The 25518-nt window shown below is 41.1% G+C and overlaps 1 protein-coding gene across 8 annotated transcripts in view; it reads left to right on the top strand.

Moving 5' to 3' along the window:
* Positions 1-25235, top strand: part of Pde10a (phosphodiesterase 10A) — a 522815-nt gene extending 497580 nt beyond the window's left edge. For all 8 annotated transcript variants that reach the window (XM_048805848.1, XM_048805853.1, XM_048805854.1 and 5 more), the window contains 4 exons: positions 14589-14700; positions 17514-17594; positions 20333-20421; positions 23056-25235. In XM_048805848.1, the coding sequence (XP_048661805.1) occupies positions 14589-14700; positions 17514-17594; positions 20333-20421; positions 23056-23173 (400 nt within the window). In that variant the 3' untranslated portion in view covers positions 23174-25235. The remainder of the gene's footprint in view (positions 1-14588; positions 14701-17513; positions 17595-20332; positions 20422-23055) is intronic.
* The last annotated feature ends 283 nt before the right edge of the window (positions 25236-25518 follow it).

The raw sequence follows: 25518 nt of genomic DNA on the forward strand, positions 1-25518 counted from the left end.
TAGAAGAGATTAATTGTTCTTCCCTTCCAATTTCCATAAATGTCTGGTTAAGACAGAAATAATGTCATTTTAAGGTGGTGTTTGTATCATATGTAAGAAATAAATATGAAAACAATAATACAAAGGACAAGGACATAGAGTTATAGTATATAAGTTTCTTATATTTTTGATTGGGAGTGATGTGTTAAGTGAAATAATATTAATTTTAGGTGCTATGGGTATGCATATTAAAATCCCTAGAGGAATCATGAAAAGCAAAAAAAAAAAAAAAAAACTTAAAATACAGAAGGAAGTATTGACTAGTAATATTGATTAATCCACAAGGAGGCAGGGCAAGAGGAAAAAGAACAGAGGCAACAAATAGAAAGATGCTAGGCTTGAACCCAGTAAAATCAACAATTAATTTAAAATTATATGGACTAAATACCTAAATTAGCCAGAAATTGGCTAATAATTAACAAATAAAATATCAAGACTCACTTCTGAGATATACATACCCTCTAAATATAAAGGCAAGTTGAAGTTAAGTGATGGAAAAAGATATATCATGTGAATGGCATTTAAAAAAATAAAAATTGGTACGGCCATAGTAAAGTTAAACACAGGCAATGCTGCACATTTAAAGAGGGCTAGTTTTCCTCCAGTCCATAATGCTTAAGCACCTCACAACCAAGCTGCAGACACACCCAAACAAAAACTGGCAGAACAAAAAAGCATAAGAGGCAAACCCAAAATCTTGTTCGTGTGTTTTGCATTCCTCTTCAAGTGACTTTCAGAGAACCGTATTAGAGTTCTGCAAAACTACAGGTGGTCTGAATATCATCATCAACATGAATTAACTTTTCTTTATAGAACATTGCAATTGTACAACTCAAATTCTTTCCAACTGCACATGGAAACACAAGATAGACTTTGTGCTAGGGCATAATATAAATCACAATGAATTTTAAAAGATTGAAATCATAGAATATTTTTGAAATTAAATTAAAAATCATAATTCATTCTCTATCCCCAACTATTTAGAAGTTAATTAACACACTTCTAAACAACCTGTAGGTCAATGGAAGAATTACAAGAGAAATCTGATAATGAAAACCAACTATATCAAAATTTGTAGAATACAACTGAAACAGTGCCAAGGGGGTAAATTTATGCCTTAACTCCCATTAAACCAGTGATTTAAGGTAGCACTTTAAGCATCTAGAAAAAGGAAAATAAATTCAAGTCTAACTTGAAGCCAGTAAATGATTCAGAGTCAAACAGTAAAACTACAGCAGGGAAGTAGTAGAGAAAATTTATAAATGCAAATAGTGGGTTCTTTAAAAATAGTTAAAATGAATAAGCAAGCATTGACAAGGCTAAATTAAGAAAAGGAAAGAAAATACTAGTCATCCATATTAACAGGAAAGAGAGGATATCACTACAGATGGAAGTCTTTAAAGGGATAATATAGATTATTACAAATAATATCATGCTGATAAATTTGAACTTTAGAGGAGATGGATAAATTGGATAAAATTCCTTGAAAAATACAACTTAACAATGAACCAGAAAGGAACAGAAAACCTGAATAGGCCCTTAAAGAAACTTAATCTTAAAAGAATAAACAAGCAAAAATGCCCGTCAGGGTCATATCTCATGGTAACACTCTGAAATTCTATTTTTTAAAAAAATCTTCTGCACAATCTTTTGAAAAGTGGGAATGGGAACAATTTTCCATCTTATTTTATGAATACTACATATTCCTGATATCAAAATCTAGTAAAGAAATTGCAAAAATACTCATCAAAGGTCAGTATTCCTTCAGGAACCTAACTGCAAAGTTCACTAAAAAATATAACCAATTCAGTCATACAAAAAAGACAATATAACATGATTTTTCAGGATTGAAACATTAACAATAAAGGAAAAAAGAAGAGGTACTATAGGACCATTTCAATAAATGCAGGAAAAGCATTTGACAAAAGTTAAACCTCCATTGACAGAGGGGATATGGTCTCAAACAAGGAATTCAAGGGAATGTCTTCACTTTGGTGGATTTCATCTCTGAAAACACAGTAGGTACTGTGATGCAGTTTGATACTCACTCTCTGAGACTGGAACCAGCCTAAGCCTGCCCACTCCGACCATTCCTGTAATACATTCAGTTGGAAATTCTACCTGGTATATTACTTCAAGAAAATGAAATAAGTGTAAAAATGGGAAAGGAAATCTAAATTTATTATTTTTTCCCCAGTGTCAGGGATCAAATCCAGGACTTTGCATATGCTATGCAAGCACTCTTACCTCTAAGCTACATCCCCAGCCCTTGTCTTTATTTTTAAATGGTTAGGATATGTATTTAAAAAAAAAAAATCCCTTCAGGAATCTTCTAGAAAGTTCACAGATTATGTGGTTAACATTTATTTATATGAGTTTTATTTTTGTACACAACTATCAATTAGAAATTAAAACTGAGAGCACTTGCCTATCATGTGTGAGTCTATGGGTTCAACCCCCCCAATCAGGTCAAAATAAATAAATAAATAGACAAACAAACAAACAAAATCTATTTGCAATATCATTAAAATATGGCCTCCTTAGGAAAAAATTTAACAAATGATGTACAGATCTCTACTAAAAATACAAAAATATTTCAGAGAGAAATTAAAGAATATCTAAGTGTTTGGAGAGATATATCATGTTTCAATATTGCTAAGATACCAGTTATCTACAAATGTGTCTTCAAAAATGCAATCCTAATCAAAATCTATTTATTTAGAAATTAACTAACAACAAGTCTTTATAGACAGGCAAAAGGCCAAGAATTGTCAATAATTTGTCAATAATTGTCAAATAATTTTGACAAGCAAATATCAGATTTAGAGGACTTAAGGACTGCTTTCAAAGCTTGCTATAAAATAGCAATATTCAAGAGAGTCTTATTGGTGTTAGGATGGATAAATAACCTGGTGAGACAGATTATAGAAGATTTCAGTGTCTAGCCTACTGATGTCCAACCAAGCTGCCAAGGTCATTCAATGTGGATATTAGTAGTTTTTTTAGGAAGTGATTTTTGAATGACTGAGCTTTTGATTGGATTACAGACTTACATTGAAAAGCAAAATTTATAAAATTTCTAGAACTAAGCACAGAGGAAAAATCTTTATGACCATGAATAGGCAAACAAAAAGATTAGACCTCCAGATAAGCAGTGATTGATTGGACTTTGTTTTATTAAAAGGTTGAGATTTTCAAATGATAGCTTTAAGGAAAAAAAAAGACAAGCCACAAAATATTATAAAATATTCTCTATTTTATAAAGGTCTTATATAACTCTTACAAGTCAGTAGTAAGACCCCTAAGTAAAGTTACACAAAAGGCTTTTTTTCTTAACGTAGAAACCAATAAACATGAAATTTGCTCAGTGTCTTTAATCATCCGGAACAAATCCAAACCACATTGATACCACTGCACACACTCGAATACCCAAAATTGAAATTACCAACTATACCAAGTGTTGGCAAGGATGTTGAGCAACTCACATATGCATTCCTGGTGGAGGTACTGAACTAAACACACTGCTTTGGAAAGCACTGTGGAATTGTCTTGGAAACTAAGTCTTTTCTTACACTGTTGCCTAGCCATTACCCTTAGGTATTTACTGCAGAAAAATAAAGGCCTGAAATCACTCAAAGACTTGGACAGACATGCTTTCAGTAGCACTACTCATAATATATCCCAACTGGGAGATCCCGACCATCCAACAACAGGTGAATGGTTGACAATTTTAGGCATGTAGTGAGGAATACAGTTCAACAATAAAAATTGTGAACTACTGATTCACATGACAGTATAGATCAGTCACACAGATTTTATGTGTGTGTGCGGGGGTGTGTGTGTATGTGTGTTTGGTGCTAGAGATTGAACACAGGACCTCAGGCATTCTAAGCAAGAGCAGTACCACTGAGTCACAGCCCCAGCCTCTACAAATACTATATTGAGAAAAATGGTAAATAACATTTTTTTATGAAATTCTAGAACAGGCAGAACAAACCAGTAGTATTGGTGACTTGTGGAATTCAAGTCAACAGTCCTTCCTTGGCAGGGTGAGAGACATCGACAGGAAAAATGGGAAGGGTGTCTTGGTGCCCAAAACATTCTTGGTTGTCACTGATGTGGTGGTTACCAACTGTGTACATTTCACACAGCCATCTAATGCATAGACTTCGGGTTTATGCATTTAATTGTCTATAAATTATACCTGAATTAAAGCACAGGAAACAAAAAATATAGTCTAAAAATCTAATGTGATAAAGATGAAATATTTCAAGTGTTTTCTCTTTAAGCAAGGTAGAGTATATGAATTATATCAAGTATGTCTTTTTTATTCTAATTAGTTATATATAATAGTAGAATGTATTTCAATTCATAGTACACAAATGGAGCACAATTTTTCATTTCTCTGGTTGTACACAATGTGGAGTCACACCATATGTGCAGTCATACATGTACCTAGGGTAAATGTTCACCTCATTCCACCATATTTCCTACTCCCACCCCCCCACCACCCCTTCCCTCTCTCCCCTTTGCCTACTTAAAGTTCCTTCATTCTCCCCATGCCCCCCACCCCCATTCATGGGTCAGCATCCACTTATCAGAGAGAACATTTGGCCTTTGGTTTTTTGGGATTGGCTTATTTCACTTAGCGTGATGTTTTCCAACTCCATCCATTTACATGCAAATGCCATAATTTTATTTTCTTTTAATGCTGAGTAATATTCCATTGCATATACGTTCCACAGTTTCTTTATCCGTTCACCTATTTAAGGGCATCTAGGGTAGTTCCACGGTTTAGCTATTGTGTATTGAGCTGCTATAAACATTGATGTGGCTGCATCTCTGTAGTATGCTGACTTTTAAGTCCTTTGGGTATAGACTGAGGAGTGGGATGGCTGGGTCAAATGGTGGTTCCATTCTAAGTTTTCTAAGCTATCTCCTCCGTACTGTTTTCCATATTGGCTACATCATTTTGCAGTCCCACCATCAATGTGTGAGTGTGCCTTTTCACCCGCATCCTTGCCAACACTTATTATTGCTTGTATTCTTCATAATGAAAGCTTTCAGAGATTAAAATGGTATGGTCATTAATTCTCCAAATGAGAGCAGATCTCCCTGGGAGGTGATTAGGAATTGATGAGCTTATAGAAGTAGTCACAGAATTTGGCATTATAATGGGTAAGCTTTTAATCCACTTTAGTACTATTAATAGGTACAAAATTCACACTGGTGACATGGCTTTTGGGACCTCCATTGATTTGTTTGTTTGTTATTTTGGTACCATGGAAGGAACTCAGGGATGCTTACACACTGAGCCACATCTCCAGCTCTTTTTATATTTTATTTAGGTACAGGGTCTCATTAAGTTGCTTAGGGCCTCACTAAGTTGTTGAGGCTGGCTTTGCACTTGTGATCCTCCTACCTCAGCTTCCCAATTTGCTGGGATTATAGATGTGTGCCTCCATGCCCAGCCCACAGATTCTTTTTCTTCTTTCTTTCTTTTTTTTTTTTTTTTTGTACTGGGAATTGAACTCAGGGGCACTCAACCACTGAGCCACATCCCCAGCCCTATTTTTATTTAGGGACAGGGTCTGACTAATTTGCTTAGTGCCTCACCATTGCTGAGGCTGGCTTTGAACTTGCAATCCTCCCGTCTCAGCTTCCCGAGCTGTTGGGCCATAGAGTTCTTTATGGGATGAAATCTTGTGTATAAGGAATTGCACGGCAGGACCCATCATGAGAGACCACACGGCTGTCGGTTACAGGAGGGCTTCTCACAGGCTCAGGACTGTTGGAAGCTCTCCTTTTCTCCTCTTTGCCATTTCCTGGAGCTTCTTGTCACAGTTAAGAAGACATCAGTTCCTGTAACTAGCTTTTTCACTCCACCACCTGTCCTTTGCAAAGGGAGGGTTTGCTCCCACTTCCATGGGAGGCATCATCTGTGTCTCAGGTCACTTCTCCATAGGATCAACATCTGCAGCCAGGTGTTCACCACACAGAGGGAGGAGCAGCTTCTGGGGACTGCAGAGAGCTGACAGGTGCCATCTCCAACCTACCCTGACTTTTGTACCCTAGCCTTGATTTCTTGCTTGGGAAATCTTGTTAAAAAGAAACACAATTGAACCAAGTCCCTCACCTGCTGTCATTGTCCTTATGGGGAATGTGGCTGCCCAGGGGACAGTTGCCTCCAGGCTCCTGTTTTTATTCATAGTAGCTCAAGTTCTCTGCCATTCAAGTGGAATCAGACAGCTGTCTTTGGCGACTAGCTTATTTCATTTCATATGATGTCCTCAGGGTTCATCCATGTAGCATGTGTGTGTCACAATGTCCTTCTATGCCAAGGCAGAATGATCTTGTATGTAGAGGCCAGGATTGCTTATTCATTCACTCCCAGTGGATCCTTGGGTTGCTTCTGCTTTTCTGTTTGAATCATGTTGCTGGGAACACGGGTGTACACATGGGTCTTCCAGACCCTGCTTTCCATTCCTTCAGGGAGATGCACAGAAGTGGAGTCACTGGGCAGTATGGTAGTTCAGACCATTTACCAACGCCGCTGTGCCCACCTGCTTTCCCACAGAGTGTGCTCAGAGGTTCCAGTTTCTCCATATCCTTGTTGACAGTTACAGTTTTGGTTTTATTATGTTATATATGTCATATATTTTGTATATGGTATGTAAAGTGTCCAGCTTCATTCTTGTGCATGCGGACATCCATTTCCCAGCAGCATTTGCTGAAAGGTCTGCTTTCCCTATTGGACTTTCTTGAGAATCTTGACCTTCTAGGTGAGGGTGTGCTTCTGGGCTCTCATGGAATACTGCTTTCTGTCTCTCTTGATGTCTTGCCATGCTGCTTGATCACTGTGGTTTGTGTTAAGTTTTGATTTCAGAAAGTGTGAGCTCCCCAGCTTTACTCTTCTTCAAGATTGTTTTGGCTGTTCAAGTTGCTTGAGGTGCCATGTAAATTTTAAGGTAGGTTTTTCTTTCTGTGAAAACAAAATTTGATAGTACTTTACATGCACTGGCGAGTCTGGAGGTAGGCTCCTTGATGCTGGTCAACAGCTGCAGTATCCCCTCAGCCCTTCTGCTGCTCAAAGCACAGTATTCTCTTTCTCCACAAGTGTGCTGTAAAGCATGGAAGGCAATCATTTTCTATTGGAAAATGTAATGCATTTTTACTAAAGACACATGGCTTTGTACATGTGTAGCTGTTTTATCGGCTTGGAAATTATTTGGTCTGTGAAAGATAGATCAAAGCTTGTATTTATTTTTCAGGTCACGGTGCAAACCTCTGCAGGCAGCAGTTCCAGCTTCAGTTCAGCTGTCCTGTGATGCTGACATGAAGCCGGCTTTTTTGGTGGTGGTGGTTGTTTGCTTCATCATCCTTGGTTTTGTCAACATGAAAAGCTGAAAACGATTCTCCCAAATTAGTTGATTGAAAGGCAGCATGCAGTGGGACCATGCATGCTCTAGGAACTGTGTGCACATTCAAGGAAACTGAAACAACAGGGACTCCTTATAGTCCAAGGGAGAAGGACCCCTTGAGTGGTCCGCATATACTAATCCTCAGCCACATGGTTAAAATCACGCGTGCAGAAGGACCACTCTGAGGCTGCAGACAGGTGCTGGGCAGATGTCCTTGCAGAAGTGTTTTCTGTGTGCAGTTGTAGTAGCCTTTGTGTAAAGTCCCGGTTCTGACAGTCTTTGGTGCATAGTTTTTGTTATCAGGAATACATGATTGAAGTCCCTTCCTTTATAATCTCCCAGCTGTATTTATTATTGGTTTTGGAGGACAATTAGGGCTTGACAAAAGTGACTCCATTTTGATTCAGACAACTTTCCCAGCAAATCTGCATGGGTCTCTTGTTTGTGAGTCCATTGGACTTTGCCCAAGTCTTTCTTTCATTTGATGGCTTGCTCATACTTTGTGCCTATCATTCTGGAGTTAAACACCAGCAGTCCCACCAGTAATGTGTGAGTGTACCTTTTCCCCCACATCCTCGCCAACACTTATTATTGCTTGTATTCTTCATAATGAAAACATCCAGAGATGGGTTCCCTTGCCCTCTGTTGGAAGTTCTCAACTTCTTTTCTTTGCCCTCACCCGTGGTCCTTGCTAACTATCCCTGATGTCATTTATTGTTAGATATCTTGCTAGTGTTGGCATTATGATCACAACTCCACTAAAAGATAGTGAGCCTGTGGCTTGAAAGTACCCTCCAAAACCCATGTTGAAATTTAACCTCCGTCATGACAGTATTAAGAGATGAGGCCTTTTGAAGTAGATTCAACCATGAGGGCTCTGCCCTTGTGAATGGGTAAAGACTGGTACTGAGATCGTGGTTACTGTCTCATGATGGGGTCCTGATAAAAGGGTGAGTCTGGCCTGATTTTCTGTCCCATGTGGGCCTCACCCATTTCTAGCATGTTGTAACACAGCAGGAAGGCCTTCAGTCCTGTGCTTTTCAGCCTGCAGGATTATGAGTCACAAATTTCTTTGGAATTTCCTTGTTGTATAGCATTCTGTTATAGCAAGAGAATAAGACAGTAGGTAATTTTTATTATTTTTTTTATTTTGAAAGTGAAACAACCAAAGAGCAATTGTATATGAAAGCCATCATTTATCTTTCAAATACTGGTGAAAAATTCATTTTTACATTACACGTGCATAAAGTGCAGGTTTCACAAATATCTTACGCTTTCTAATGAATAAGTCCTTTGAACTTAGCAGAGGCTGCTAAGTGACCTTATGGTCCCAGAAGTGAATTAGTGACCGTGTTAGGTCTGACAGGGAAGCTGGCTGGTGACATGGGAGGCAGGTGGAGGAAATGGGAGCACCTACAGAGGACATTGCCTCTGTGCCTGTGCACTGGTTTCTCACCCTGTGCCCACAGTACTTCCCACAGCTGAAAATGAAGGTCTTGTTTAGAATCAGCTGTGGACTGAGCCAAGGTGGGAGAAAGGAGTTCATATGTTTCTTACTGAAGCTAGTGATCTTGGTCTGTTGTCCAAATATGACCAGACTTAACTGCTGCCTAAAAACTTCTCAATAAAAAGAGAAAAGACCATAGTCTGTTTAAGCTATATATTGAGTTAAAGTAGCCTCTTACATTTAAAAATGATAAATATATGTTTTGGGTAGGTTTTCTAAGTTTTGCTTCCTTGTATTTCATATTGGATCAGCCTTTCTTAAACTTGCAATTTAAAGATAAACTAATTTTATAATTTGAAAATTGTGAAATTATGATTGAAATAATATTCATGATTTTTGTTATATTTCTAAATCATCAGGAAATACCCAAATGAAAATGTTTATTCTCTTACTCCAGGGAATGTTTATATCCTTCAAAGGTAATTCCTGTGCCCCACTTCTTTCAGTCTTAGTTTAGATTTAAGTGCACACACACAAAAAAAATAAATAAAAAAAAGGCTTTAGCATTAACTCTGGGGCAATTCCTTAACTTCTCTTTACTTTTCTCTAGCCCTGCTGTGTTCTCGAAGAAGAGGAGGTGTGTCTGTGTGACATGCTTTTCCTTAGCTCATAAAGTAATTTCCTCTGGCCTTTTCCAAACGTGACAACAGCAGCCATCAGTCTTTCCTACTGCAGTAAACATGGGAGGACCCGTCTGCAAGTTCTGTTGTGCTCAAACAGAAGAACTTGAATGTGGGGAAACCAGGTTCCAAAATAAATCTGAATGTCCTCATTTGATTTGAAGTTACTTGTTGTACTTGGGTTTCCAAAGGAAGGTTTCTTGATTCAAGAAAGAGCTCCGACACAAGTTTTAATAATGGCAGGTCCCTTGAAAAGGTGCACATTTGCTCAAGATTAATTTTCCATTCAGATATGATTTCTTTTCCTCTCTTAATGATTTTTAAAAGTATCAGCATTTAGGGGGTTCTACAAAATCAAGAGTTTAGAACTTAAAGTATGTTTTAGTGAGGTAGTCACTCTAAACATGTTTGTGTTTATATTGAAGAGTTATTGTTCATGTCATTGGAAACAGATTCTAAAGTCTTCCTCTGATTTTGATTCTGTAGATCTTCACAATGTTTTCAGAGAAACCGCTTTATCCTCAGTCTAATTAATACTTACTAAATTAGTAAGGACACAATGTGTCATAGTTATTGCAAACATGATTTAAATTTCTCAATTTGGTGATTTAAAATTCCTCAAAGATAGATTTACACAAACAAAATGAAGAATTATTAAAATAATAACTGAAGGGAGAAAGGTGTTAACCTTGTTTCTTCTCAAATATTACATATCACTATTCTAAAAGAAAATAGAGGAATTAAAATGAGGGTAGATGACATTTCCTTAAGAAAATGTCCCAGCTGCACCCCCAGGAGACAGGTGTTTGCTGAGTCCCTGGAGCCCCCTTTCTGGCCTACTCCAGCTGTCCTTAGGACACCTTACATAGCAGTAAGCTTTTGAGTATGGTAATAAAAAAATAAATTTCACGGAATCAATATTAAGTTAGAGAATTTGTCAATTAAATGTCAATACTGACATCAAATATCCAAGTGGTTAAAAAGAAAGAAAGAAATTCGGTCTTTGATCAGTTGTATGTGAGCATTCCAAGATAAACAAGCAGGACATGCTTTTTTAAAATTTCTTTTCCCCCTATTTTTTGTAACAGTTTTGGTTGTGCTACCCAGACACTTTAAGCTGAGTCTGAAGATCTAATGGCAAGAGTTTTCTTAGATAAGTAAAAATTCTGGCTTAAAAACAATATTTTCTGGGCTGGGGTTTTCTGTGGTTCAGTGGTAGAGTGCTTGCCTAGCACATCTGAGGCACTGGGTTTGATCCTTAGCACCACATAAAAAAAATAAAGGTATCGTGTTCATCTACGACTAAAAATAAAAGAAATATAAAAAACATTTTTGTATTTCTGTGCCATATTGATACATGAATAAGTAATGTAGTTTCATATTTAAATAGTTGCAATTTCAAGTGTGTGCTGGGTAGCTCAACTGTGGGTGGCAGTGAGGAGACAGGAGGGCTGGAGGTGGAAAGTTGTGTCTCCTCCCCTGGCCTCGACTCTGTTGGCCTGTGGTGCAGCAGAGCTAGGGGCTAGAATCTCTTACAAACCAGGCCCAGGTTGAGTCTGGCACCTGCTCCTGTCCTCGTCTCTTCAGAAGTGGGACCTCCCCTCTGTTATTGACCCCTCAGTCTTTCCCACTTCCCTGTTTCCTTAACCCAGCCAGCCAACATGTTTGTGGATGGTCCCTTCCTGTAGCCCCTCTGGATTCTCCGGAGTGTGACATCTGCTTCAGGTTAGGACCCAAGCTGCCATACCTGGTGTGAAGTCACTGCTTTACACCTGGGCTGCATTTCTTATTTTTTCCTGTTGTAAAGTGTCAGTTGGCATTGAGGAGGCTGGGACACCTCAGAGGGCTCTGTGATGGCCACAAGACACCTAGTGCCCAGAGACCTTTTTAAAAGCACTTACCTTGTAGCGAAAACAGTGCCAGCCACTCCGTTCTTTTGAATTCTGAATATTCACACAGATGAGCAACTGTTGTTACAGTCACACAAGAACACAGTCTTACTTACCCTTGTGCCTCTACCTGAAATCCTCTGTAAAGTCAGTAGGTGTCTCCTCCTTGGTTGCTCCCCTTTTCCACTGTTCTCCCGTGAGATGTGGATCTTGTCCTTGGCCAAGTACCTCTTCACATGTGTGGGGAGGGTGGGGAGCTTCCTTCCTGCCCACAGTGGTTCATCCGAAGGCCCACAGCCTCTGTGGCTTCTTTTCCTCCCTTCTGGAGAGTTCTGAGACCTTCTGATGGAGCATTTTAAAGTGTGCTGGCACACAGAAGGCAGCTCTGCACACTGCGGCTTCTAGACCAGAATGTCCACATGTCGGAGAACCTGGGTTCTCCGTTAACTCCACCAGGTCCAGGGTAACACGTGGTGGGGGGGAAGGAAGGGAAAGAATTTTAGCTTCTGTGGATATTAACACAGCTCCACATGGCTTTGCCTCCAAGGTCTCCGTCCTCCCACTCTGGTCTGCCCTTGTGTCCCTGAGGACATACTGCAGAATGGGACTCTGGTGAGAACTGCCCTAGTGTTCTCCTGGTGGCCTCGGGTCTGCCCTGCCCTCACAGTTCTGAGTCCCTCTTCCCCCAGAGGACCTGAGCTGCCATCTATGGCATGTGCTGTCTTGCCCCTGGAAAAGCCTCCAGTGTCTCATCATAAAACTTGGAACAAAAGTAAATCACTAGCCGAGCTCTGGCCACTTTCTCAGACCTCAGTGGATGGGAGGAGCCTCACCTCGTTCCCACCTTTCTTTTTCCCTGCTGTTTTCCCCCAGCAGGCCAGGCCCGATTCCCGTGGTCTTCCTGAACTCTCCGCTCTGATGGAGTCGTCTCTCAGGTCTCAGGTCTTCCAGTGGTGGCCTTTTTCTTTTTTCTGTTTTTTAACCTTTTTCATTTTCACTTTTACACAGCACTAGTTGCTGCATGAATTTCTGAACCTGTTTATTATATACCTTCCCCCTCTAGAATGTTCTAGTATTTTGTTCTTTGCTATACCTATGTCTGCTACATGCAGGCATTCAAAACTTTTTGGATTAAATGAGTGTAGCCACAGGCTGTGTGATGGGCTTGTACTTCATGGTGTACAGAATAAGTGCATTAAGAATTCAGCATCCATAGCAGTTAGGTCTGCCTTCCTTTCATGAGCAGAGCTAGAACGTTGTTTCTAGCTCACATTAAGTGACCACCTAACTAATTTGTAATCAGAAATAAAAACAGAGTGTATTTATTAAAAGCATTTTATGCCAACTTTCTATTTTTTTCTTTTTTAGTTAACAATAAAATAAGTACTGTTAACTGTTTTAAGTTTTGTTTTGCTGTTAAATCACTTAACTGTATCAGTCTTTCTAACCCTCATCGTGCCAAGTTTACATGTGCAGTGATTTCCAATGGAAAAAACACTTACATGTTTTTAATGCCCAATTCTATTAAACTTTTTTACAGATTTATGAAATAAGAAATCTCTTTTAAGATTAAAGCTTATATTATTGAGCAGAGAAAAAGAAATGTTGATTTTTTTGGTGAATATGAACAAAATGAGATTAAATTATTTTAATCACATGAAATAATTATTTGTAAACAATTTTTGTGTTCTGTTTCTGTTTAAATTAATTTACATGCAGAGAAAACAGATAATATACTTGCTGTGACTGATAATATGGATAATATACTTATTCCTTAGAAGCCAAATACAAAAATATTCGTTTAAGCCATAAACTACTCCATTAAGAAAATATTATAGATCCTGATTAAGGGACGTAGATTTTCAGATGTATCTGTGGGTTACAGGAAGAATATACATAACTTCTAATGAACTTTCTAAACTATAAGAGATATATCCTTACAAAAAGTAGGGTTGTAAAAGAGAGAGATAGTTGAGTGGATGAAAGGAAATGGGCTGATAGAAAACTTTGTAATTGATAGGTGTCAAAGATGTGGGTGATAGGAAGAAGCAGTCTCCCGGGCATCTGGGAATTTTATCTTTAGGGAGCACAACTGGGTTGTAATCCTCTGCCAACCTGAGAGAAGGTGCTCCTGATACATCTCTGTCTCCTGACCCCAGGCTGCAGCCCCAGGCAGGACTGTGTGCACAGATGGCAGCAGTGGTGGCAGACTCATTGGAACTCCAATGTGAACTGGAAATCATGACATCATCTCACTGGTTACAGTTTCCTATTTTTGATGATGATATATTTTTTTCAAATTACGTAATTTGCTTTGTTAAAAAGAACTAGATTAAAATTATTCACTAACTACTGCTTGGTTCTCCTTTTAAGTATAGACTTCATTCTAGTTAGATTATAGGGAATATATCTGTTTGAATTTTTACTCAATCATTTTTCTTCAAAGGAAACGATGAGCCATTTTTAGAGAATTAGAAAGGCAGGTGTGCAGCACATGGGTGTGAATGCCAAGCAGCTGAGAGGAAAGCTCATTTGATGTGAGAGGGGAGACATTGGGAGGGACACCTGAAAAGCAGAAGGCAAAGCTCAAGAGCAGGTGACCCATCACTCTCCACATGTAGTCAGAGAGAGCCCTGCACCTTGGGTCCTTTCTGGCCTTGTCCTGAGCTGCCCATCACCACTTCTGTGCCTACCAGACTTTCTTTGTGCAAATCCAAGTGTTGGGAGAGATTCTCTCTCAAGGTTTCTAACCATGCTAAATTTCCAAACTTCCATGAACATGAAACCTGGTGTGTAGCCATGTGAGTGTCCCAAGGAATGGGAAGAGAAATGAGCATAGCTCATGTGACATATGGTTTCATCAGTAATGTTGAGGCAACAGGAAGGTACAGTGCACACCTCGTGGAACTAGGGATAGGAATGATTGTTCTCACCATTCAAGACACTGTTCCTCAGTGCCATTTGACTGTCCTGCTTGTTCCTTGTGTCTGCTTTTTAATGCTACTTTTCTCCTATCATGAAGAATACCCCTCTCCTGTAAATGCACAAGTCTCTCTGGTCCTTACTACAAATGTGCCAGTGCTGTGCTGACCAGTGTTGTATTGTGTTCTAGAGACCGTGTTATTGGTTTGATGATGACTGCCTGTGATCTTTGCTCTGTGACAAAACTGTGGCCAGTTACAAAATTGACAGCAAATGATATATATGCAGAATTCTGGGCTGAGGTATGTCCTTGATTCTTATATTAACATAGATAATGTCAAGAAATGGGAAAATATTTGAGGAAAAATTTAATGTGTGGATAATTTGTTTATTATCATAATTGCTCATGTTTCTGGTTATTTCAGAACAGTGTAATCAGTCAAAAATGAAGAAGGATTTAGGAATTATGCACATGAAATGAGAATCATGATTCTATTACATCTTCCTTGAAAGTGTGTGTAAATTCTCTAATCTCAACTGAAAGCATATAGGAATTTATTTCTGAAAAATCATGTAGGAATTTCCCTTACTTAATAGCAGATCTTATGTTCATTCAATAAACATTACAGGACATCTAATTGAGGCAGTAGACAAAGAGGAGCCCATAATACGTGGGCTATATTTACCTGTGGGGAGAAATGGGAGAATAATCATGGTGCCCCCAGACACACGAGAAGGCGTGGCTATGCCAGTGGGCACAACACCTACACATTTGTGAGTTCTGTGGAGTGTGTGCAATTTAGATCATGATCTTCCTGAAACAAACGCATACATGACTTTTGTTAGCATGTTTCTCTGACTGAATTATTTAAATTATCATTAATGTTCTGTATTCCTTAATTTGTTTTCTGAAAGAAAGTAAATACAATTCTCTTGTTCAAATGAATCACAAATACCTATGTGTCTGCATGTTCAAATTTTACTTTATGAAAAAGAGTGATAAATCCTTTGGGTTCATTCTTGGAGTAGAGATGTAAAGGTCAATTTGGAGAGCAAAGAGTTGTGTGGTTGAGGATTCAGCCACATATCTCTTGTAGGCAGGAGAATTAACAAAATGTAAAATTAAAAATCACTCACAGGTTGACTAGAAAGGATAATAATGCTGAACTGTTTCACAGTGGTACGCCAGGGAATGTCCTTGCCTGAGGCCCACAGCCCGAGTTGATTGTGTGCCTGCCATTGCTTTTCCCAACTACTTTACGCCTTGTGCATGTGTGCTTTTGCAGGACTTCCTTTCTTTGCTTTATTGTGTGTGTATCAGAACCTAGGTACTGTCAGACTCATTTAAGGAGATTGTTTTAGATGTTCTTGTCTGAACTGTAATGTTTAGCTTACTACTATCACAGCCAGCTTAATTTGCATGTGTAACCCAGAATACTTGTACTTTCTATAAATACCACTTAGTTTTGCACATAATTTTACCTAAATATATTTCGTTTTTAACCAACTATGTTAAATGTGAATCAACAAGTGTCAGAATTGCAAGGTGACCTTTACCCTTTATCCAGCTCATTGATAATATTGAGTCCACTAGTAGGATGTAACACCCAGCGTGCTCCTGGGCACAGCCTTCAAGGACTTCCCTCGTAGTCTGTGGAAGAGACAGGAACACAGTTACCTTAGGTCTGATCTGCACACCTAGGGTCACAGTTCTCCTTCCAGCCCCACCTCACACTCCTGCTACAGCCACCACCAGAGCAGGCCTGGGCCTCTTCCCCTTCCCACCGGCTTCCTTGCAGAATCTGAATCACAGTGATCAGAGAGCCTGGTCTTCAGCCACCTTGCTTGGGATTTAATTAAAGCCTGCTTGGCACTTAGTATGTGGCCCCAGGCAGCTGGTTGATGATGATTCTGATTATGTCAGTACCTTCTTCACATTCTCTGCAGCTGTTGTGACAGAAGTCAACTTGGCAGCAGGGAGCAGAGCCAGTGCCCTCTGTCCCTGGGAGCCCTCCTTACAGACCTGGTCCACAGCACATGGTTGCTTTCCTTTTGGGCATTTGTCCTTGCTTTAAGAAATATTCAAATCGGTGTTTATTTAAAAATCTGTTTACTTATACTACTTTTACAATTCTTGAGATCAAAGAACTTAATGGGTTTCACTCACCTAGGATGGTACAGAGAAAGGTTTGGAACCACTGATGTTAACACTTAAAGTGACGTCAGCCAGCCGGAGTGGCTCTCCAGCACCGCGCCTGGCCGCGCGCAGAGTGCTCAGGGCCTGCTGCTCTGGGGTACTGCAGGGCTCCCTCAGCAAACCTCGGAAGACCCAGGCCACTCTCGCGATTCCGAAAGCAAGCCTAGTTAACACCACTGAACTGTTAAAGGAATGGTAGGGAAGAGTGGGGAGTAGGAGAAACTCAGGAAATGTTAAGGAAGAAGATTTTAACAAGTTTTAGCAAATAAAAAGCAAGATAATTTTTTAAATCTATAAGATGAAGATAATACATCCATCTCATATTGTTTCATGAGGATTACATGAAATAATGCTTACAAATTAGCCCAGAGCCTATAATGTGAGAAATCTTTACACAGATTTTACCGTGATTATAAACTAGGTGATGCTTTGGTGTCCCTTCCTAACGTCCTCAGACTGTTGCTGAGTGGTCCTCTCCACAGCCCAGCTTACCCCGCTCCGTTCTGTCCCTGGTTTACTGCTCCTCCCCACTGTCACTGTTTCTCCCCTGCTGTAACTCCCACTAACTGTGCATCAGCACAACGAAGGCCGAGAGAGGACTGAGACTCTGTGCAGGAGAGCATCTGAATAAAGGCCAAATAGTGATGCTGTTAGGCTTTTTATTGTTTTGACACATTTATTTTAAAAATATTTTTATTAATGCACTGTAGTTATACATAATGATGGGGTTCATTTTGACATCATTACACATGCATGAAATATAATTTGCTCCATTTCAGTCCCCAGTACTTCTTCTCAAGACAGTATCCAGCAATATTTTTTGAAAAAAAATAATAAAGGGCATAACTTGTTAATACCAACATTTTATGATTATTTGAAAATTGAAAGAGAATAATTTCTCCCTCCCCTTTATTTTAGGGCGATGAAATGAAGAAATTGGGAATACAGCCAATCCCTATGATGGACAGAGACAAGAAGGATGAAGTCCCACAGGGGCAGGTATGAGTTGGGGGAGTCCACTTGTTGTTCATGTGGGTGTAAAATCATTCACGAAGAGAAAGCTGTAACACCTTGCAGAGTAGAGGGACAAGTGGGTCATCCCAGGTCTAGTGACTGATGAGGAAAGTCAAGGATTTATCCTTCAGGGACTGAGAACTGGGAGAAGAACTATACCCTTGAACCACCATCCACTTGACTGAACCTGCACAAGCTTACACACTCTTAGGAATCTTACTTGAGGGATGGAAAAGTAGAATCCAAAAGTTGGTGTTCCCACTGAGGATGGAGGGCCAGCTCTGACCCTGCAAACCAAGGTGGGGAGTCTGGAGGGTGTGGCTACCTGAGGGCAGGAAGGAGGGCATGCTCCTGGACGCAGAGCTGCTGGAGACCACCTTGCCTACCCCAGCTTGGTGGCAGAAGACGGAGCTTAGGAAGCCCAGCTCTCTGCAGATGGCATTGCCGTCAATAGATTCTTCTGACCTGAAACCCAGGGATGGAGGACTTCGAATTGTTAACACACTCTGTCATTGGCTGAACTAAGTTTTTGTTGTGTTGTTTTGTTTTTTGAGAGTAGCATCATGGATTTTGTGTCAGGTCTATTTTTTCCTCAAAAATAATGCTTAGTATTTTTTATGTTTTTTAGTTGTAGATGGACACAATACCTTTATTTTTATTTACTTTTATGTGGTGCTGAGGGTCGAACCCAGTGCCAGGCGAGTGCTCTACCACTGAGCCACAACCTCAGCCCAGTGCTTAGTATTTTATAAAGTTTTTTCTTAACAATAATTGACATTAATGATTGTCTTTCCAGGACTCATTGTAATCCATGTTGATTTTTTAATATTCTAAGAGAGCTTTTGCAATGGGGTACATGTGTGTATGTGATGTTTTTCTCAGTTATGAGACCAACTTAAACTACCAATCTTCTAATGACACAATAGGAAGAAAGTTACGGACAAAAACTTATAGAATTTGCTTAGAAGCATGTCAGATCCTCCCGGTATGGTGGTTCTGGACAGGTTCTCTAGGTTCCTGCTCTTTTTAAATTTAATGTGGGCAAGTCCACGGCTCAGAGAGGGTTGGCCTGACAGGGAAGTTGAGTGGTTTACTCCTGGCAATTGCCTTGGGTGGTTCATTTTTTTCCTTCTTACATGACAGTGCACCTGACATACCTCTTCTGCATGCTAGACACACACACACAAACACACACACAAACAGGATTGCCTGCTATCGCTGCTCATGGAGTTATTTGGGGTTACAGCGACTCATTGTTTCTTCCTGGGGTTTGTTTTTTATGTTGTATTTTAAAGTCCTTTCCCACCCTGACTAGACTCGCTCCTGTATTTTCTCCAGTTATTTCTTCTTTGTTTCATCACTTTACGTTTGATTATTAATTCTTTTGGCATTTGTCTTGTTACATGGTTTAAGAAAAGAATCTTAATAAATTTTCCTTTCCAAGTGTTTAAACAGTTATCATAATAGACTATATAGGAGGGCTGAAAATTTTTCCCTGATGCACTCAGGGTTTAGGTTATGTTTTTGTGTTTTGAGTAGGAGAATAGTTTGTTTTAGAATTGCTTGCTTTGGGCCAAAACTTTGAGTCCTTTTATAGTGTGATAAAATATCTCTGTGATCAGCTAATATTTATCAACTATGCTGCTCTCCAGTTATTGAGTACAATGAACATATTCTTTGTCATAATAATGCAATTCTCTACTTTCCAATAATTATTCTCTTTCTTGGGACTTTCTACTTCATGACACCTGCTAAATATTAGAATCAGGGGATCTCTGCATGAGGTCTGGAGTTAAGAAGGAAGCTGCACAGGCACTGTCCTAGGAAGATGGCCCTGACAGGAACCGTGCCAAGGAGAAGGCAGAAAGGCACTGCGGGGCCTCTGTACTCCCCTGTCCTTTGATGCATGTCCTTGATGCTCAGTTTTTTAAAGAAATTGGTAAACTGTGGCCTGTGGATTCCCCCTGAACCTGCCCTGAGTCCTGCTGGCACTTGGGCAGTCGTGGGCCAGGGGTGAGTGGAGCTAGCCCATCCTGGGCGGGTCTTGGTGGCTGGACCGCCTGCCTTCTCTGCCACCAGTCTCAGGATCTTTTACATCTTGCCTCCAGTCTGACGCAGTATTATCTATTAGCAAGTGATTTAAAATTCCTGATAAAGTGTTCTTTAAAATATTTTTACCGGGGAATTTAGAACTATTAAATCTAGCATTTTGAGAGAATAATAACACCAGAGAGCTATGATATAGTAAATAACGTTTATCACAGGTAAAAAATAAAAGGAGAAGGCCATCAGGTGCCCACTCCAAGGATAGTGCACAGTAGATGGGGACACTTCGGTGACACCTGAACATCGGGCTGGATGCAAGTCAGACCTGTAGAGCAACAGACTTAGCTCTGAAATGCCTGCATTGGAGTACTGAGCTTAACCAGCAACAGCAACAGCCTAACTCATATCAGTAGATCCCCTGTAGCTCAACTTGGGTTTTAGATCTCAGTGGATATAGACTTTTGTAATATGTTTTTTTCTTATTTGTTTTATTTCTAGGATGTATTTTAATGCATTTTAAACTGCATTCAGCAGTACTAGTCGTTGAGCCCAAATATCACATGCAGCACAACTAGAAGATTTAATTTATAGTTATTAGACTTGAGAACAGAAATTGAGGTCGACTAGATCACTAATGGGCAGTTCTGTTTCTTGTCCATGACTTTGCACGGAGGCAGCTTGGGTTCTACAATGCCGTGGCCATTCCCTGCTACACCACGCTGACCCAGATCCTCCCCCCGACCGAGCCTCTGCTGAAAGCATGCAGGTACGTACAGTGGTTCAAGCTGTAATGTGATCTAGAAGACAAGAGAAATCCAGAGCAAATAACAACCAAGACTCCATGTAGGACTTTTCATTCCGTCAACTTATGAATGTGTCTTATCTACAGTTTACAGCAAACATGAGTTGAGAGGCTCTAGGTTTGCCTAGGTATCAAGTTTCCCTCTTTTAGTGTCTTGGGGGTCCAGGCGGCCAGCTTCGCAGCTCCTTCTCCCCTGCAGCTCAGCGCCCATCAGAGGTGAAGCTTAGACACCACCTGGTGTCAGGCAGTTCATCCCGCACCTCAGACAGGACGGGGTGGGGAGCAGGCCTGCTGACGGAGTCGGGGTCAGCTGTGGAGACCCTTCTGCTCAGGGGGCAGTGCCCCCTTACATCTGTGCTGCCTGGCTGGGCACCGAGAGAGCACACTCTGCTTAGCCCTATAAATGGCCTCTGCTGATGGGGGCTCCTCCCTGGACATGGGAGACCAGGCCACATGCCACAGGGAAGGCCCAGGTGTAGCAGCAGGAGATGCCCAAGCTCATCTCACAGCCACTGTAGTTCCTTACATGTGCCACATGAGCATATGTGAAAACCTCACTCACAAAATCATCCAGGAAGGAGCAGGAGGTGTTTGTAACCCTGTAGAGGTCCCACCCAATCCTGTTTTTTAAAAAGTCCAAACAGTAATCTCTGTTCATGGATGCTTATTAGGAAAGAGGCTTATCTTAAGTCATAGTTAATGAGTTAAATGGAAAAAAGAGATAACTTGAATGGGGAGCCCCTTCCTATTTAAGTATTTTTTTCTTCCAAAAAGAAATTTAAGCCATCTCTTATTTGTTCTAGCTTCAGACTCTCTGTCCTTCCCTCACTTTTTCCTGAGGATTCAATTCAGTTAGGAACATTAAAATTTTAAGAATATTTTTAATTAACTTTTAAAAGAAGTTCCTCTGAGGAAAGCCTGTGAGTAGGTGCCCCATGGTGTTCCTGACTATGTACCACAGCCAGCATGGGCATGGGCATGGGCACGGATGCACTCTGGGAGGACGAGGACTGACACGCGGTCGGCCAATGCACACAGAACCAGAACCAGAACAGGCTCTCCCTTCTCTGCTGTTGAGATTTACTTTATGGATTATTTTTTAAGGACAACAGGCAAAGCCTACCCAGCAGCATAAAATAATGATGGTTTTCCTATGTGAGATAGGGTCTCTCCTTCCTTGCTCCTCCTGGGGAGATTTTGGACCCGCCTTAGTTGGGTGGAGCCTTGGCCAGCCTGAGCTGTGATTGGTTTACTGGAGTCGGCCCTGTGCACAGGGCTCAGCCACGATGGGAGGCTGGCATGTGACCAGGACTCTCCTGGTGGGATCCCGTTGTGGAAGTCAGGCGCACTGAAGAGAAATTGGAGCATCAATCTAACTCCAGCATGTAGCTTAGAATTCCCTGTTTCATGCTAAATATTTAGAAGTGGGAGGAGTGCATAGCTGCTGTGGCCCTGGCTGCGGATGGTGGAGTTGCTTTCCGTGGGCAGCTCTGTGAATGCAGGACACAGTATCATGGTGGCTCTGACACCTTCTTCTGCAGCAGACATGACTGAACCACATAATCTCTTTAAGGCCGCTGTAATCTTAGAATTTAAAAAATCAGCATGTGTCGTCGGTATTCAAGGAAACATGCCAAATGTAGCATCTTCCTTTTTCCAATGCACCAGGAAACCTTGAGTCTGGGAAAATGCTATTTCATGTTATGGTGTGGAAATTAGAAGTGTAGCACTCTTCAGTCTATATTTTAGGAAGCCCTTTTGTCTGAAGGTGTCTTATCATATCAATAAAAGAAAATTGTGGAAAGAGTTTTTACTGTGCCTTGTATGAGTTTTGTTTGCCAGTGTCAAAGTTCCCTTCTGATTTTGACTTTGCATAACAGAAAGCAAAGTCCAGATGGGAGTGTTCCAGGAGTTCTGCAGGGTTAGCCATGCAGAGCACCCTGGTGGTCCTGCAGCAGTTGCCATCCCACGGTTACAGGCTGACCTGCCTGTGACATTCAAACTGAGGGCTTTGAGAGAGACCAGAGGGCTGCGGGAGGAGCAGCCTGCACTTCAGACGGGAGGCACCAGATCACAAGTGAGGCTTTCCCGTAGCAAGACAATTAAGAGTTTGTGCCAGGCAGTTTCATTTTGTGTGTGACACAGTATTCAGAATGAGATCTGAAGCATGGTGAGGAGAGTCTCCAGGCCTCCAGAGGGAGCCCTGTGTCCAGCCTGCAGTGTGAACGCCTGGGTCCTACTCTGCCACAGCCCAGTGGCCTCCTGCACTGCCATCCCTGCCTTTCCTCATCTTGCACAGCCCAGCAGGCACCTCAAGGGCTCACTCCCTTGAAGGTCAGTCCCTCCAAATGCTTAAGAAATAGCACTTCCTGACCCTTGAGTGGCTTTGTCTTTGAGACTGGAGCTTGTGGGGGTGAGGTGCCCAGTGCCCTGTGGTTCCCAGGCCTTTTCTGTGGAGACATGGCTGGTGCAGCCCAACCAGCTCATCCCAGGGGCCAAGAAGCCTTGTGCCCAGTCAGGCCACAGGGCTGTTTGGTCAGCTTTGGAGACGAATGCAGAAATTCTCTTTTCATCGTCACCTCTGTCTTCTGCCCCCAGGGATAACCTCAGTCAGTGGGAGAAGGTGATCCGAGGGGAGGAGAGTGCCCAGTGGATCTCAGCCTCGCCAGCGGCCCCAGAGACCTCTGAGAAGCCACCCGTGAAGACTGATGGCTGACAGCAGGGCCAGTCGTCCCACCAGCGAGTCTCATCTTGCTTCTTTGACTTTTTTCCTTTTATTTTTGAGGGGGGAAAACCTACACGTGGTAGCTGGGGTGAAAACCTTGGAGAAGCTGACGTCAAGTGTGTGTGTGCGCGAGCAGACGACTTCCCACGGTCTCAGCACACACACCCAGCCAGAGTGCAGCCAGCAGGGCCCGTGTTCAGAAGTCAGCTGGCCAGGACTCCCCAGCCCCCACCCGTCCTTTTCTAGCAGGCTGATTTGCCCAGGCCTTACAAGAAATGGACCAAGACTGCTCAGAGGGTGCTTTCCACGGCGTCATTCTCTGAGGGTTTGACACGGTACTTTTGTGCTATTCTACTTTGGCTCTCACACCATTGTTGCTTTGGCGTCCTTGGCTATAAATAGGTTTTTACACTTTCCTATTGTGAATGTTCTTGTGTGACCTCCTTGGGGTTGACTTGAATTGTAGCCCAGCGCCTCAGGACCAGTGTCATGAAGATCAGAGAGTCAGAAGTGATGGAAAAGCCAACGCTCCACGTCTGTGGTGGAGGGCGGTGAGCCGGCTTCACACTAAGGGAAGCGGACGTCTGGCCTTTTGAGAAGAGCTGTAGGTGTGCACCCTGTCAGCCTCAGAACTTCAAGTCTCAGTTCAAACAATGTCAAAGAGTTAAAAAAAATTCCTCATTGTATTCTTGGAAAATTTATTGAATCTTTGCATAAAGAACAAAATAAAAGCAAGGCATATAAAACTTTTAATGAATAAGTCTTGTGTGAATGTAAAATGTGAATATTTAATAATGAGTCCTTGAAATTGTCACTTTGTCATGGAAAAAGTTTAGACTCATATTCAAAATGGAAGGTTCATTCTAAAAGTTACTTCGCTAAAAGACCATACAGTTCTCTTAAAATCAAATGGCACCTTGACGTTTTGATGTTCCATAGCTCACTTGAGTCTGCTGTCATCCCTCCTGTTCTCTCTGCGCGCTGCCCAGTCCCCTCTCAGAGGCTTGCTGTGGGGGGCACAGCCATGGGGAGGCACAGTGCCCTTGCACTGTCCCTTGTCTCTGTCCTGTTCTCTCCTCCCAGATTAAACATCCACATCAAAACCAGTGACTTGGGTGGTTGCTCCTATATGAGTTTTTGGCAGACTAATACCACTGAACAGGTTAGTGTCTAGAAGAGTCCAACAGCGCTCTCTGGATCCTTCTGCAGACATTAAAGAACAGGCAGTATCAGGTCCTGCTAGTGCTTTAAAGAGTCTGAGCCCACCCACGGCACAGTGGTATCTGAACCCCAGGGAATCAGAGTCTTCAGGAAGTGACACCCAGTCCTTATCGAGTAGCTCATTCTCTATTCTCGTGGCAGGAACATGGAATATTACTTTAGAAAACAAGTTTTTAAAAATAGGCTTATGCATACTCGATACCATACACATCATTCATATGAGCTTGATGTTTGCAAAATTAAAGCCTCATGGTTTATTATGTTGTAGCAGAGTTGACTGTACATAACCACTGTTGTTATTTTAGATTAACACTATGTGTTCAGTTTCCTTGTGGGCCTCTGAAGTTGCCATCTTCTTTCCATGGAGCTCCATTTGCTATTGTACTTAAGTAATAGGAAGTAAAATGTAATAACTAAAGAGAGGAATCCGACTGTGGCTAGATCTACACACACATACATGCATGCATGTAGCATGTGTGCACACACAGATGTATATATGATGCACTCACATAACACATGAGACAGAAGCAAAGATAGGGAGAAAGAGGCAAACGTGTATGAAAAATAAAAATCATCCTCATTCTTTAAAAAGTGATTTTTGTGTTGAGAAATGTTTGTTGCTTGATAAGTTTGACCGAAGTGTGATTATTCAATGAGGATAAAATTCTAAAAAGTTGCATAAGTTTCCTCATATGAGTTTATTAAATGATCCCATCAAATACAACTTTCATTACGTAAATTAATTGAGTCATCTAATCTAATTTGTAAGATAAATTGCAGGAGGGGGGTTATCATTTAAGATTATTGTTTAATTAAAAGGATTTTAAAGGCATGCTGAATCCTGATTCTTAATGGGGAAAACAACCACTGGGCGGAGAATCTCACGGCCCCTTTTACATTTGAAGGTTGCTCTTCTGATCTGATCACAGGAAATTCTTTTAATTTGATATGGCCAAGGGTATTGTATTGTATGACTCTACTTTGAACAGTTTTCCAAAGGAGAGTGTGTGGCTCTGCTGGGGGGGGGGTCCATTTCTTGTGAAATCTTGTCATAATAGAAGTGCAGCTTGAACAAAGTAATATATGCTATAACATCAAGTGTTTCCATCACTTTT

This window comes from Marmota marmota, unplaced genomic scaffold (assembly GCF_001458135.2).
Source record: "Marmota marmota marmota unplaced genomic scaffold, marMar, whole genome shotgun sequence".
In the NCBI taxonomy this organism is placed as follows: Eukaryota; Metazoa; Chordata; class Mammalia; order Rodentia; family Sciuridae; genus Marmota; species Marmota marmota.